The sequence below is a fragment of the Ovis aries genome, chromosome 17, assembly GCF_016772045.2.
Source record: "Ovis aries strain OAR_USU_Benz2616 breed Rambouillet chromosome 17, ARS-UI_Ramb_v3.0, whole genome shotgun sequence".
NCBI lineage: Eukaryota > Metazoa > Chordata > Mammalia > Artiodactyla > Bovidae > Ovis > Ovis aries.
Window position 1 is genome coordinate 46,196,569 of NC_056070.1, and position 17,012 is coordinate 46,213,580.

A 17,012-nucleotide genomic window follows, 5' to 3' on the forward strand; every position below is an offset into this window, starting at 1 on the left:
AAATACATACATACATTTCCAAATTCTGTTCAGAGGATCAAGAAGCAATAACACTCCAGCAGAAACATATGCAGAGTACATCACGCAAAATACCAAGCTGGATGAATCACAAGCTGGAATCTAGATTGCCAGGAGAAATATCAACAATCTCAGATATGCAGATGATACCACTCTAATGGTAGAAAGTGAAGAGGAACTAAATAGCCTCTTGATGAGGGTGAAAGAGGAGAGTGGAAAAGCTGGCTTAAAACTCAACATTTAAAAACCTAAGATCATAGCATCCAGACCCATCAGTTCATGGCAAATAGATGGATAAAAAGTGGCAACAGTGGCAAATATTATCTTCTTGGGCTCTAAAATCACTTCAGACAGTGACTGCAGCCACAAAATTAAAAGACATTTGCTCCTTGGAAGAAACTCTATGACAGACCTAGAGAGCATATAAAAAACAAAAACATCACTTTGCTGACAAAGGCTATGGCTTTTCCAGTAGTCATCTACGGATATGAGAGTTGGACCATAAAGAAGGAGCATCGAAGAACTGATGCCTTTGAATTATGGTGTTGGAGAAGATTCTTGAGAGTTCCTTGGACAGAAAGGAGATCAAACCAGTCAGTCAATCCTAAAAGAAATCAACCCTGAATATTCACTGGAAGAAGGACTGATGTTAAAGCTGAAGCTCCAACCTTTCAGCCACCTGATGTGAAGAGCCGACTCACTGGAAAAGACCCTGATGTTGGGAAAGATTGAAGGCAAAAGGAGAAGGGGGTGGCAGAGGATTAAAAGGTTAGATAGTTCACTGACTCAGTGTACAGGAATCTGAGCAAACCCTGGGAGAAAGTGAAGGACAGGAAAGCCTGGTGTGCTGCAGTCCATGAGCTTGCAAAGAGCTGGACATGACTCAGTAACTGAACAGCAACAGAAATGAGCACACTGGGCACCCAGATCCTGGTTTCTGAACACTACTCTCCATTAAAATGAACCAGGGCTCCACTGGAGAAATGGTGGGTTCCATGAGCCTAGAAAATCTCTAGTGCTAGAAAGTTAAGAAAGACTCAAAAATGACGAGGACATATCAAAAGGACACAGAAGCCGACTGGAAAAGGCTCCCAAAGGTCAAAGCTGGGACAATGTAAACAACAAAATAAGTAACGATAGTATTGGATTATAGCTTATTGAGCAAAAATAAGTATCTAAAATACATTGATATGAATAAATAATTGAATGAGGTGCCCTTGTATTAAAATTCCAATTAATAAATGTAGAAAGAATGACGGACATTTGAAATCAACCTTTGGCAAACACTACAGTAATAACTTTTGCAGGCAGTAAGTATCACTGGATGCTAAAATTCATGGAGAAAGTATCATGAGATATAAGACAGCTGTGTAGTATCATGGTACCTCTCTGACAAGAGATTATGATTTGCAAAGGGAAAATGATAACTTCAAAGTGGATAAACTAGGAAAACACCTCCCTCAACCAAGCAATCAAAGTGAGCATCACTGGTGATAATGAATACCATCTTTAATGTCTGTGTTTGAGCTGAATTGTGCCCCCAAAATCCCTGTGCTGGAGACCCAGGCCCGAGGGCCACAGGATGTGGCTGTGTGTAGAGATGAGGCCTTAAAGGGGTAATAAAGGTAAATGAGATCATTAGGGTGGGCTGTAATCCCATATGACTGGTGTCCTTATAAGAAGAGGAGATCAGGATACAGACTGGAACACAGGAGATCACATGAAGACCCAGAGAGCAGATAGCCATCGACAAGCCAAGGTAAGAGGCCTTAGGAGGAACCAACCCTGCTGAGACCCTGATCTCCAACTTCCAGCCTCCAAGACGTGAGACCATAAATGTCTGCTGTCTAACCTAACTGCTCCCTGCCCCACCCCCAAGCTGGGCTATTTTGTTACCGCAGCCACAGGAAACTCACACAGGCTGATGAGATGCAACAAGGAAGGCAAAACTCCACTTGTATGGTGCTCTTGTCCAAGACACCTAAACTCACCCCCATTGTGAGAGAAACATCAGGTAATCCCAAACTGAGGGATGCTCTTCAAAGTGACCGTCCTGGACTCTTCAAGTGTCCAGGTGCTGAAAGACCAAGACACTAAGGAACCAGGACACGCTGCGAGGTGAGGAGACAGGTGAGGTCCTAAGCGGAAAAGCTGACAAGATCCAAAGCACAACTGTAGACTAGCTAATATCACTGCTAATTTCCTGGTTTTAAGAATTGTACTTTAGGACTGCCCTGGTGGTACAGTGGATAGGAATCTGTCTGCCCATGTAGGGGATACAGGTTTGGTTCCTGGTCTGGAAATACTCCACGAGCCCTGGAGCAACTTTCCCTGAACCGCAACTACTGAGCCCATGCTCTAGAACCTTCCAGCTGCAACTACCAAGCCCATGCTCTAGAACCTTCCGGCCACAACTACTGAGCCTGAGTGTTGAAACTACTGAAGCCCGGGTGCCTACAGCCTGTGATCTGGACCAAGAGAAGCCACCACAATGAGAAGCCTTCGCACCTCTCCAGAGAATAGGCCCCACTTGCCACAACTAAAGAAAGCCCGAGTGCAGCTACAAAGACCCAGCCCAGCCAAAAATAAAATCACTATTTTTTAAAAAAAAGAATTGTACCTTAAAATATTAACATTAGGATGAGCTGGATATATGAGAACTCTGTATTATTTTGCAATTTTTCCTTTTTTCCTTAAGTCTAAAATCATTTCAAATAAAAATCTAAAGAAAACAATCACAGAAGTTGTCAACTGGTGATCAGCTGACCCAATTCAACCCGCAGATGTATGCATTTTGGTTGAAAATGTTTAAAGCAAATTTGAATGAGCTGCCAACAATACAAATCCAGAAATGCAATTTTACATCCAGATGTATGGCTTCCTTTCAGAACATCAGAAGTTGTGGCATTACCGCCGAGGAAGCCGCATTGCACGCCCCATCCTCAGGACCAAAGGCCCCGGTGTCCCAGAGCCACGTTCACACACTGCATGGCTCAGCCCAGGTAGCCAGATGGCTTGAGAGGGTACGGAATCCCAGGGGCACATGGGTCCCAGCCCCCCCCCCCAGGGCGGAGTCCAGGGCTTCCTTCAGAGCCCTAGTCCACAAGCACCTGGGCATCCTGAGAGTCAGACAGAAGTCCAGGTGCTAGAATTCATCAGGGCTTCTGCTCTCGCAGTCCACAGCCTGGGGAGCTGCACTCCGCTGTTTAGATGTTACAGCGGTCAAGGTGCACGACCCCCACAGGTGATCCTGGGGGAACTGCACCCACTTGCCTACCACCCTCTGGCCCAGGACAGGCTCATGGTCCAGGCAGACCAACTTACACACCCTCCCTCCTTCTCTCTCCTGGGGCCTTCCATGGTGACGAGGGGACATGCACAGAGAGGCGACCGTCAGCACCAGCACAGCATCCCTAACCAGCCCGGACCACCCTTGGGCGGAGCTCCTCCAGTCCTGCGAGCTAAAAGTGCCCTGCTGGAAAACTCTCTCTTCACTAGAGTCAGCCAAAGCTGGAGTCTGCTCCTGTGTTGCAGACTATGAACTGAACGCACGCTAACTACTTCCTGCTGCTGCTAAGTTGCTCTAGTCGTGTCCGACTCTGTGCGACCCCATAGACGGCAGCCCACCAGGCTCCCCCGTCCCTGGGATTCTCCAGGCAAGTGCAGTGGGTTGCCATTTCCTTCTCCAATGCATGAAAGTGAAAAGTGAAAGTGAAGCCGCTCAGTCATGCCCGACCCTAGTGACCCCATGGACTGCAGCCCACCAGGCTCCTCCGTCCATGGGATTTTCCAGGCAAAAGTACTGGAGTGGGGTGCCATTGCCTTCTCCGAACTACTTCCTAGGTGGGTGTCATTATCCCGGCTTACTAAGGATGAAACAGAGGCAGGGAGGCTAGCACCCCATTGGGGAGCACACAGCTGTATTTGTTGAGTCAGTGTATGAGCCAATGAATAAACATCTTCTCAGAGGACAAATTACACCTGTGATAGTTTTGTGATGCAAATTTTCTTACTACTCCCTAGACTACTCACCTCTCTGACTCCGAAATAACTTCGGGTGGGCAATACCAGCGCCTTCCACATGAGGCTCACACTGTGAACTGCGATGGCAGCCACACTTTCCCCAGTATCTGGGCTGGTCACTGTGGTCCCCATCCTGCCTGGGTCTCCTCCCCCGTGGTGGCTGCAGCAGCCCCTGCTGAGAGGCACAAGGCAGCCTCGGGTCAGAGGCAGGCAGACCCAGCACAGTCTGGCTCTGTCCACAGCCCCGTCACTGGTCCTCCGGGAGATGGTATCAGATATACAGAGGGACAGACCCTCCATTTTGACCACTTCCCAGAGTCCTGCTACTGGAACATCACCAATATTGGGCTCCATCCCTTCCAAACTTTATGACAAGCCTGGTGGATGGACGGCCTGTCTTTGGGACTGACAGTCAGATGGAGTGAAGGCCAATAGATGGGTGAATTTTAGACAACAGCCACTGAAACTGACAGCGCTTAGTGCTTCAAGATACTGACTTTTGGTTTTCTAATTCTCAGAGTTTCCAAAGAATCTGCTTCTCTCAGTCTGCTTCTTTCTGAGGGTAACAAAGGTCTTATCTTCATTGGAGATGCAAGAGATGCAGGTTCGATCCCTGAGTTGGGAAGATTCCCTGCAGAAGGAAATGGTAACTCATTCCAGTATTCTTACCTGGGAGATGCCATGGACAGAGGAGCCTGGTGGGCTACAGTCCACGGGGTCACAGAGTTGGACACGACTGAGCAACTGAGCATGCAGGCACACATCTTCATTGACCAAGGAAAGGTGACTGTTCCGTCTTGATTCTTAAATAAAGGTTCTGACTAGCGGCTAAGAGCAATTCTAACTGGCCAGAGCTCTGCCATTTCTGAAGCATCTTTTAGGCAGGGGACTCTGGCACTTGCCCAGAATTGACCATAGCAAGGAGGTGCCCTCAGTAACTTCTCGAGGGTGGTGTACATCTGCTCCCCATTCCCATCCCCCTCAACTGGACTGTCTATCACAACAGTCTGTACCCCACTGCCAGCTGCCTGGCTACACGCTCTGACCTGGGAAGGGTCACAGCCCTGCAGGCTCCCCATGCAAGACAGGACACTCAGAGGAGCCGCAGGAACCCGTAAGCAGAGACCTGCAAATCAGCACAACTGGCATCGGCCAAAGGATGGGTCAGAATCTGGACTGTTTGGTGGTTTGGGGAGCAAGGAATGTGAAGTAAGAAGGCACTGTGATGGTTTGAGCATGGGCTCTGATGATACACACTCTGGGTACCAGGCACGCCCGACACATCGACTCTGAACAAGGTGTGGAGCAGGAGCCCAGGCCACACTGGCCATCATGGTCTACCTGACCCAGGTCCCCACCCACAGGCAACACGGAGCACTTAATGAGCACTGGGGTCTCCAAGCAAAGCCCCTTGATATCAGGGCAGTGGATTCTAGTTTATTTCACTGTACCCGTAACTGACTTGAGTCGGTTTCCTAAAAAAAGAAAAAATAGTGAGAACATTGTTTTCATGTAAAGACTCAAGTGGCGTGACATTAAAGAGGATGAAACAATGCCATTGGTAGCAACACGGATAGACCTAGAGATTGTCATACTGTGTGGAGTAAGTCAGACAGAGAAGGGGAAATATTTCATGAAATCCCTTATATGGGAAAGCTAAAAAGAAACTGTACAAATGAACTCATTCACAAAACAGAAACAGACTCACAGACTTAGAGAATGAACTTATGGTTGCTGGGGGCCGGGGGTGGAGGAGGATGGGAGAAAGGGACAGTTAGGGAGTTTGGGATGGACGTGTATACACTGCTGTATTTAAAATGGATAACCAACAGGGACCTACTGTATAGCACAGGGGACTCTGCTCAGTGTTATGTGGCAGCCTGGATGGGAGGGGAGTCTGGGGAAGCACTGGGGTGCGTGTGTGCATGTGTGTCTGTACGTGTGCTACATCAGAGTGTGTGCACATATGTGTGCTTCGGTGTGTGTACTGTGTGTGTCTGTGTCTGTGTCTGTATGTGTGCTGGATCTGGTTGTGCACATATTATTTGTGTGGCAGTGTGTGTCCTGGGGATATGTGTGTGTGCACATGGACATCCATGCCCTGTGAACTCACTGGGGGTCTGGACACCAAGAAGCCCTGCATTTAGTCCTCTGTCCCCATCTCCCCTGCCCACTCAGCCTCCTATCTCAGCTTCAGGACCTTGTCCCCAAGCCCCCAACTCCCCAGCACCCGCAGCCCCAGCTCAGCCTGCTCCCCGACATCCACCAAGACTCACAGCCCCCTTTAGGGCCACTTCAACCTCAAACACACATCGCTTCCAGAATCATTCAGAGCAAGCCTTCTCTGCTTTTATGCACTTGGATTACAGACTTGCAATACCTCCACACCACATCATAAAACCCCCAACACCAGAAGCACTAAAAATGCCTCTGTTTCACACTAGAACCAAATTTCCAACACAGGCGAGCCCGCCGAGCTCATTTGCCTCGTTAGCTGCCTCCTCTGGATGGCAACCGGGGAAGAGCCTCTGGCCCAGGTGAGCGTCCTCTCCATAGAAAGAGGAGCCACACAAATCAGGACAGAGCTACTTATATGGTGCTGCTGCCTCTGAGCTCAGCACTCGTTCAACAAATATTTTCTGAGCCAAAGCTCAATGCCAGGCATCAAGAGGAAGGAATCAATGGTTCCAAATGGGGTCCAGGGCAGCTTGCCTGCAAATGCACAGGCTCATTAAAGAGATGGTCAGTTTGAACGCTTATTTTGATTCCCACTCCTCTCTAGCTACCCTGCCCTTTTACATATACTTTCTGTATACCCACAACTGCTGTGAGTTCAGCTACTGAGAGTCCTCAACTGCTAGAATTGCTTTCAGTAGGTAAGAGCTTCCTGTCTGAGGTCACTCCCTTCCTGTACAGCCCTCAGTCATGTACTGGACTAAAGGCGAGAGCCCCTAACTTTCAAGGGGACCATTCTGAAGGGCCATCCCAGCTTCAGAGCTCACCACGGGGTCACCTTCAGTCTTTGCTGAGACTGCATCACAGGCCGCCTTCTTCTACTCAGCCTTCCTTCCTTTCCCATATAAGTCAAGCTTGCAATCCCTCTTGAGTAAACTTCTTGCACACAAATGTCAAAAAAGAAGAGATGATCCGTTTGCATAAATACTAAGATGCGATCCTCGGAGGCGGCACTAGCGCAGAGCAAAGACGTTAAAGAGGGAGACGGGGTTCTTCCATGGGGAGATCAGAGAGGGCTTCGTGGAGGAGGCAGTAATGACTCCAGTGACCTTGACACGGGTGGGACTAGACCCCAGAGATGTGGAAGGCCTTCCAGATAACAGGAGAGGCACACACAAAGGCAGAGGCCCACCAGGCCCAGACTTCACGGGAGAGCGAGTGTTTCTGTTCCTCTGGACAGAGGTTCAAGCAGAAAGTCACACTGGAAAGGTCCACTCAAGACTGACCATGCGGCCCGAAGTTGAAATGCGTCTTCAGGGAAATCTGAATCACTGAAAGATTTTAAATAGCTGAGTAAGACCACCTGGCATGTGTTTCTGGAAGACAAGCTTGGGAACTCGGGAAGAATAAAGTGGGGAGAACAGTCAGGAAGCTTCTAGCTCAGGCAGAACCAAACCAGCAATGAGACTCCGAACCAGGGGTGGGGCAGCTGGAGGGAGAAGGTGAGGGATGCTCAGAAAACAGGGTCACAGCTGGTCCCACCCAGAGACCAGGAGCCAGGAGGGCATCACGATGCCAGACTCTGAGCAGAGAGAAGGCGATAGAGTGACGGAGGTCAGATACAGAGGACATGCAGGCTGGGGGGTAACATGCCCACCTGCACACCTCTGGTGGAGAAATCTGCCACGGAACAGGAGTGAGACCATGGGGAAAAGTGGGTTTTGTGTCACCAGGAACAGCAGTCCGGAAGTGGTGGCTGAAATCAAGGCAACCTCATGAATTCAGAGAGGTAAACGCTCCTGCAGAAGGAGTTGGAGCAGGTGGCGCAGTGGAGGAGGGGCTGATACCAGAGGAAGGGCACCACCTGCAGGGGGACAGGTCCTGCAGACCCGGAAGTGGGAGCCTCAGGGGCTGCAGGGGGTGGGGTGGGCTTTGACAGAGCGCAGGCGAGCAGAGGACTCTGGAGATGCGCTGCGTGCAGGCTAAGTCGCTTCAGTCGTGTCTGACTCTCTGTTACCCCATGGACGATAACCCACCAGGTTCCTCTGTCCGTGGGGATTCTCCAGGCAAGAGTGCTGGAGGAATCTTCCCAACCCAGGGATGGAACCCGAGTCTCACATGTCTCCTGTATTGGCAGGTGGGTTCTTTACCACTAGCACCACCTGGGAAGCTCCTCTGAAGACATCTCTGCAGTGTGCAAATGTGTATAGAAAGTGGAGATGGTAAAAATCAACCTAGTTTGAAGAAGAGAAGGGGGAGGGAGGTGGGTATTGAAAAAGATCGCTGAAACATGGGATCCAGCGAAGCCACTTCTGCAAGGACATACCCAAAAGGACTGAAAGTAGGGTCTGGGAGAAATGCTTGCACACACACACACACATTCATGGCAGCATTGCGCACAATAGCCTAAATGTGGGAACAGCCGAAGTGTTCACTGACGGATGTGGATGAACAAAGCGTGCTCCACCCACACCATACACTAGGATTCGGCCTTAAAAAGAAGGACATTCTGGGGCTTCCCTGGCAGTCCAAATGGTTAAATTTCTGCTCTTCTACTGCAGGGGGCGCAGGTTCGATCCCTGGTCTGGGAACTAGGATTCCGAATGCTTCACAGCGAGGCCATAAAAGAAAAAGAGAAAACAAACAAAAAAAGGAGGACATTCTGTTCCTTCTGTTCTGACTTTTGCTATCACACAGATGAACTTGAGGACTTGATGCTCAGTGAAATAAGCCAGACACGAAGGGACAAATCCTCTCTGATGCTACTTACACGAAGGCCCCAGAGTAGTCAAAGCCACAGAGATGGAAAGGAAAAGGGTGTGTGCCGAGCGGGGACTGAGGATGAGGAGGGGGAATTCGTGTTTAATGAGGACAGAGTTTGGGTTGTTTGAAGTCAGGAGAGTTCTGGGGAGGGATGGTGGTGAAGGATGCGCACCAATGTGAAACGTGCTTAACACCACTGAACTGTGCACTTAAAAATGGTCAAGATGGTGAATTTCATGTTATGTGTATTTTACCACATTTTTTAAAATGTTTTGTTATTTTTCAAAAAGAGAGAGGAGAGAGACCAGGTAGGGGAACATTCTCAGGTGAAGACTGTTTGCAGGTGGATGAAGAGGATGAGAGAAGGGGGAAGGAGCAGGCGGCAGGGGTGGGGGGCCGGTGGCCGGGGATGGAGGGAAGGTTCCTGAAGAAGGTTGGCCGTGGAGTAGAAGAGGAAGGAGCGATGAGAGGGGCAGTAAGGAATCAGCAAGACCAGTCAGTTTAGCTCAGTCGCTCAGTGGTGTCTGACTCTTCGAGATGCCACAGACTGTAGCACACCAGGCTTCTTAGTCCTTCACTAGCTTCTGGAATTCGCTCAGACTCACATCCATTGAGTCGGTGACATCATCTAACCATCTCATCCTCTGTCATCCCCTTCTCCTCCTGCCTTCAATCTTTCCCAGCATCACAGGCTTTTCCAATGAGACAGTTCTTCACATCAGGTGGCCAAAGTACTAGAGCCTCATCTTCAGCACCAGTCCTTCCAATGAATATTCAGGACTGATTTCCTTTAGGATGGACTGGTTGGATCTCCTTGCAGTCCAAGAGACTCTCAAGAGTCTTCTCAAACACCACAGTTCAAAAGCATCAATTCTTCGGTGCTCAGCTTCCTTTATGGTCCAGCTCTCACATCCATACATGACTACTGGAAAAACCATAGCTTTGACTAGACGGACCTTTGTTGGCAAAATAATATCTCTGCTTTTTAATATGCTGTCTAGCTTTTTTTCAAAGGAGCAAGTGTCTTTTGATTTCATGGCTGCAATCACTATGTGCAGTGATTTTGGAGCCCAGGAAAATAAAGTATGTCACTGTTTCCATTGTTTACCATCTATTTGCCATGAAGTGATGGGACCAGATGCCATGATCTTAGTTTTTTGAATGTTGAGTTTCAAGCCACCTTTTTCACTTTCCTCCTTCACTCTCATCAAGAGACTCTTTAGTCCCTCTTCTCTTTCTGCCATAAGGGTGGTGTCATCTGCATATCTGAGGTTATTGATATTTCTCCCAGAAATCTTTATTCCAAATTGTGCTTCACCCAGTCCGGCATTTTGCATGATGTACTTTGCATATAAACTAAATAAGCACGGTGACAATATACAACCTTGACGTACTCCTTTCGCAATTTGGAAGCAGTCCGTTGTTCCATGTCCAGTTCTAACTATTGCTTCTTGACCTGCATACAGATTTCTCAGGAGACAGGTAAGGTGGTCTGGTATTCCCATCTCTAAGAATTTTCCACAATGTGTTGTGACCCACACAGCCAAAGGCTTTAGCATACTCAATGAAGCAGAAGTAGATGTTTTTCTGGAATTCTCTTGCTTTTTCTATGATCTAACAGATGTTGGCAATTTGATCTCTGGTTCCTCTGCCTTTTCTAAATCCAATTTGAACATCTGGAAGTTCTTGGTTCATGTACTGCTGAAGCCTAGCTTGGAGAATTTTGAGCATTACTTTGCTAGTGTGTGAGATGAGTGCAATTGTGCAGTAGTTTGAAACATTCTCTGGCAACAAGAGAATGGGAAAGACTAGAGATTGCTTCAAGAAAGTTAGAGATACCAAGGGAACATTTCATGCAAAGATGGGCACAATAAAACACAGTATGGACCTAACAGAAGCAGAAGATATTAAGAAAAGGTGGCAAGAATATACAGACTAACTATTCAAAAAAGATCTTAGTGACCCAGATAACTACGATGGTGTGATCAGTCACCTAGAGTCAGACATCCTGGGGTGCTCAGTCAAGTGGGCCTTAGGAAGCATCACTACGAACAAAGCTAGTGGAGGCACTAGAATTCCAGCTGAGCTATTTCAAATCCTAAAGATAATGCTGTGAAAGTGCTGAACTCAATATGCCAGCAAATTTGGAAAACTCAGCAGTGGCCACAGGACTGGAAAAGGTCTGTTTCATTCCAATCCCAATCAGCAAGATGGTCAGGATGAAAGAGGGAATGGAGCAACAGCTGTCTGGTGCTGTCTATCTGCCTGGGAAAGCACAAGTGCAGACAGACACTGGCCGGAAAGTGTGGACAAATGGGCAGAGCTGGGTTCTGAGGGAACCAAGAAGGGGCCTGACCTTCGTGGGGAACCATGGCTGGGGGGTGGCAGGGTGAGGCAGGAGCTGCAGTGAGAGCAGCTTGTCCTGACTCATCAGCTTCCCTCAATGCTGTCTCATTGAGGAGGTGATAAAAACACAGGTAGACAGACACAGGGGTCGGCACACCGTAGGTCTTCAGATAATGTTGGCAGAATGGGATGGAACAGTATAAAATGGAACAAAATAGAAGATCCTGGCGGGATCGGTCTTTGTGGGACTTCAAAGGATCAAAAGTGGATTGAGTTCTTATTACACAGAGAGTGGATAAACAAGGTCCTAATGTACAGTTCAACATCTGTTCAACCTCTATCGTAAACCATCATGGAAGAGAATACGGAAAAGAATGCATACTGAATCACTTTGCTATACAGCAGAAATGGATACAACATTATAAATCAACGAAACTTCAATAAAAATTTAACATATATATTGCATTCTTTAATAAATTCCTTGAAAACGTCAAGCTTCAACCATAGTGCACGATCCTGGCACAAGGAAAGTCACACTTTTTAAAGGACAGGTGCACATCTGTGTCCCTGATACACCTGTCATTCTTATCACAGACAAAGATAGAGTGAAGGTGGAGATAATCACAGTTACAACGGGGCAAAACAAATAGCTCAAAACTGAAAGTATAGAAACGTCTCTTTGAAATGCTAAAATGTTTCCCAGAAAGAACCAAGCTCTCTGTCTCGCTAACGGCTATCAACAAAGATAAGTGAGAATGAGCCAAGGTATCCCCTCCTCCAAAGACAACATTTATTGTAAAACAGAAATAGCCACAGTTGCTGTGCACACATCTATGAAAGCAACGTCTGATCTCAGAGGCCTTTTTACACAAAATTAATACTGTGCGTCCAACCCCAGAGCTATCCAGGGGACTTTCCACTGCTGTTCAAAAATAATCACAAGAATGGATGCCAAAATCCTAATTCTGGCCAGCACCGATCCATCCAAGATTCTTTCTATAATCATACAGACGATCAAATATTCCTTGCTGCAAAAGGAAATCAAAGAGCAGAAATGAGGACAAATTCACTCTAACTCACCAAATGGTGCCGGAGGTGGACAGTGATAAGAGGGGAGCCCGATAAATTCTGGGAGAGCTTCGGCGTTGGGGAGACCTCCAGGGAGATCAGATAGCTGGTCGCAGAGAGCAAGCAGTTTTTGTAATTTGCTGCCTCGGCAATCCTTGGGAACAAATGAAAAATCATTACAAAACAGAAATTTTAAAAATTAAAAAAAAAAACCTTGAGTTTAAAATTTCATGTTAAGCCTGAGACTTTTGAGACTGAAAGCTTTTAGGGGTGGAGTTTTTATTTCTATCAAATAGCACATTCTGCTCTAAGACTTGGTGTTGGTACCAAAAGGTGAGATGGAGCCCTTGACCTCACAGAGTCTATAGTCTAGTAGAAGGAGGGGGTAATCCAGGAAGTGGGGAAGAACAGGAAGATCAAAACAATGAGATCAAATCTCAGCCATACATTCACTTGACCTGGGACAAGTGACTTACCTGTTGGAATTTGCCATGCCCAAATTATAAACCGCTGTGGCAAACAGTAATGTGATGGACACCTGTTGTCTTGTCACCCAGTAGCCCTTCATCCCTCTCCTGATAAAGGCACTTCAGCTTCCCTCCAGGTGACCACCCCTTCCTGACTTGTAGCCCATATGCTTTGGAGAGACCTCCATCCTTAACTCAAGAGTAAACCTCGCTATCACAATTTGAGTGAATCAGTGCACTGCATTCCTCAGACCCTACTGATTGTTCAGATGCAAGCACATGTTCCATTAAGATCTGAAGAGAAGTAACAAGATTCAGATGGAAATGATGGGTCAGAGATCTCCACTTCTCGCTGCTAGATGTCAGTCTGGAACCATGAGGTTCCAGCTGCTGCCACTGCTGCTAAGTCGCTTCAGTTGTGTCCAATTCTGTGCGACCCCATAGATGGTAGCCCACCAGGCTCCCCCATCCCTGGGATTCTCCAGGCAAGAACACTGGAGTGGGTTGCCATTTCCTTCTCCAGAGGTTCCAGCAGTGGCTTATAATCATGAACAGAGAGACTGACTGGGAAGGAGGTCCACACCCAGGAAAAGCTGAGAGATGGAGTTGAGTGATAGCAACTGGATGCTGGATCAAGCTGCTCCTGAAGCCAGCTGTCCATGCACCTTTCAGCTGATGTGATCCAACAAACTCCCCTTTTATTTAAAACAGCTTATGCCTGGGTTTCTGTTGCTTATGCCCAATCAAAAGAATCTTGGCTGATAGACATAGTACTTGTCTCGTGGTGTTATGAAGCTGAAATGACAGGCAGGGCCAGGACTAGGATGAGGGAAACAAGGAATTTGGGGTGCAAGACCTAAGAAGGTGTTCACTTTCAGGGTTTGCCACTTGCAGCACATGAATGACCCCAAGAACGAACACTGCTCGGAACATTGTGTTCTTGGTGACTGCTTATCTAGCCCTCACCCTCGCCCTGCCTGGTATACGGTCAGTAATCAGCAAATGTCTGTTGCCTTACTCTGAATTTCAGACATTTCACTAGGATGCCTGCGACATGAAGTCATTCAGCCCCGACTCAGGTCACCCAGTCATCTGCTGGTTTCTTTCCTAATCTGGACTTTTGCATGGAGATTCTGTCCCTTCCCTGTGTTTATACTCACAGAATCATCTTCATAACATCAAGCAGATCCCTGGGAGCTGGGTGTACAATCTACTTCCTCCCTCAACTAGTTTTACCTGTTAACTAGGCTCAAAGCTGGTGACCAGGACTAGAGCCAGTGACTCACGCATCTCCCCCCAACACCACCATCATCACCATGGGACCCAACTCTTTAAACAAGCCCCTAACATGAGTCCCTAAAAAAGAGCAGGTCCCCAGCAGCACACAGAACTATTCCTGGAATCGTCAGTGCGAGATGTTTTTTAAAAATATTGTTGTAAAGATTTAAAACCCCTGGGACTTCCCTAGTGGTCCAGTGGTTAAGAATCTACAACTGCTGAGCCTGCACACCACAACTAAAGAAGTCCACGTGCCTCCACAAACAGCCTGCATGCCACAAAGAAGACCAAGCATAGTCCAAAATTTAAAAAAAAAAAAAAAAAATATTTAAAACCCTAGCCCTGCCTTCATGGAAATACCCTGCCTAAGGGTATTTCCAACAGAAAATATTCCCTGTAGCAAAACAGAGGCATGGATTCCTCGTATTTGTGAATATCACCAAGGTTGGAAAGCTGAGGAGCTGCTGGAAACTCAGAGAACATGGTTGATTTGCTTTCTGATTATTCTTCTCTGGAAAGGCATCACTGTGCAAGCCCCAAGCTACAAGACACATATGGAATAAGTCACACAGGTTTAAAAAAGTGAAAGACACTGAAAAGCAAGTCTCACTCTACCTCGTGGTTCTCAGCCATTGTTTTTCATTATGGCCCCCTAAAGAGTCCTCAGAGAAGGCAGTGGCACCCCACTCCAGTACTTTTGCCTGGAAAATCACATGGATGGAGGAGCCTGGTAGGCTGCAGTCCATGGGATCGCGAAGAGTTGGACACGACTGAGGGATTTCACTTTGACTTTTCGCCTTCATGCATTGGAGAAGGAAATGGCAACCCACTCCAGTGTTTTTGCCTGGAGAATCCCAGGGACAGGGGAGCCTGGTGGGCTGCCGTCTATGGGGTTGCACAGAGTCGGACACGACTGAAGCGACTTAGCAGCAGCAGAAAGAGTCCTGTTAGCCCCATTTTTCCAAACACCCCACCCTTACTCCATCAACACCTCCCCATCCCGTGAAATCGTAGTCCCACAGACATAGAGGAAATCTGCTTATGTACTTCAATATGCTTTAGGTAACTTTGCAGACCCACAGCCACTGTAATATCTCAGACTCCTTGCCCTCAAACCAATTTTCACCTTCTGGAGGTGATATTATCCCCACTAAAAAGTCAGGGAGTTCAGCCACTGCTATGGAAAGTTGAGACTGGCTGGATGTCACCAGGGACCAGTTCAGACCCAAAGATAGAAAGATGCGGTCCTCGGTGACACAGAGGCCTGCTCTCTTGCACAACAATGAGGCTGCCCAGATAGACCACCTCTCCGCTTGTGATTTCAGGGAGCTGAGATGTTTTAGCTCAGCGCAGTATCCACTGAGATACGGTGAAATGCTTGCCAACACTTCACAGTCTGTGCTTCTCTCTGTGAAGTCAGCATGTATGTAATTCCACCAAACATAATAGAAATCATCTGTCTAGCAAAAATTAGGACTATATATTAGCCAACAGTAAAATCACAACCGTGAGCACAAGACCCTACAAACACATCGGTATTTGCCACATGTACCCTCTCCCCATCTACATCCATTTCCTAACAATTCATCAGGCCAGCTGTCATCTCCCACTAGGATGTAAGCTCCATCAGGGGCTGGCTTCTTACCCATTCTGTTCACAGCTCTCTAAGCCCTTAGAACCAAGCCTGCCACACAGTAGGTTCTCAACTAATGTGTTCAGTGAATTAATCTTCTCACAGACAGACCATGATGACTTAGATCAAAATCTTAAGAAAAACATGTAAAAAGTGGAAAACCTATGGAGAATCTTCTCTCCACAAACGCAGTGCAAATCCTGAGTGGATTCCTGGATTTGGCCCCAGAACACGTGGATTCAGCCAAATGCAGCCTAGTAGACACTGCCTTTGAGGACAGGAACTGATATCAGACTCAACAGTCTACACTGTGCCCTTAGGAGCATTTTTAATCTGGAGAAGTACGATTTCTCAATACGGATGGGTTTACACTGATGATCTCCAGTGACTCATTTCTCATGCAGCCAGGGAGGCCTTTCCTTCTGGCTGGGTTTGCCCTGCAGAGAGGCCCAGGTCGGGGTCCACGGTGGCTGAACCAGGAGGAGCCCACCATCCCAACACCACCACCCAAGTCGACAATGACAAGACATCAGATGGACTAAGAAATTACTGTTTACTTTTTAGATGGGATAATGGCATGGAGTTTATTCTGTATTTTTAAAAGTCTTTGTCTTTTAAAAATAGAGACTAAATATTTACAGATGAAACTACATGATGTCAGAGATTTGCCTCAAAATAATTGGTGGGGCCAGAGTGAGGGAGCGGGTTGGGCAGAGGAAGCCCAAACGGCCGTGGGTGGTCCTGGTTGTAACCCGGTGATGACTGTCTCTTTTGTTTTTACAGATGTTCGATTTTTTTTCATAATAAAAAGAGGGTTTTTTTATGACTTCATTTAATCTCTCTGGTACCTCCAGTTTTAATAAGGGTTTTCCTATGTCTTCATAAATCTGATCCAGGCTTGATTTTCTTTTATTTTAACCTGTTATCTGGGGAGCAGTAACACTTAGAGACTGGATTATCTGTCACTTTGGAATTGACTGTACCGGGGCTTGGGGGCCTTTCTGGATAAGAAAACAGGCTCATTCTAGATGCCAGGGGAGAAATGGCAAAGAAGACAGTCCCAGGAGTAGGGGCCACATGGTTGCGCCCCCCTGTACAGGCCCTGCCCTCTGCTTTGGGGCATTCAGACAATGGCAGCACCCACAGGAAATCAGAGCCAGTCAGAGAGGAGAGTGAGACCCAGATAGCACTGTTTTTGCAGGGTCACGAAAAGGGCACGGTGCCCATCCCCACACCCCTGC

General features: G+C 47.4%; 1 protein-coding gene across 2 annotated transcripts in view; it reads right to left on the reverse strand.

Annotated features, from left to right (window-relative positions):
- ADGRD1 (adhesion G protein-coupled receptor D1) overlaps positions 1–17,012 on the reverse strand; it is a 176,458-nt gene that overhangs the window by 105,210 nt on the left and 54,236 nt on the right. For both annotated transcript variants that reach the window (XM_004017305.5, XM_004017304.5), the window contains one exon: positions 12,406–12,547. In XM_004017305.5, the coding sequence (XP_004017354.1) occupies positions 12,406–12,547 (142 nt within the window). The remainder of the gene's footprint in view (positions 1–12,405; positions 12,548–17,012) is intronic.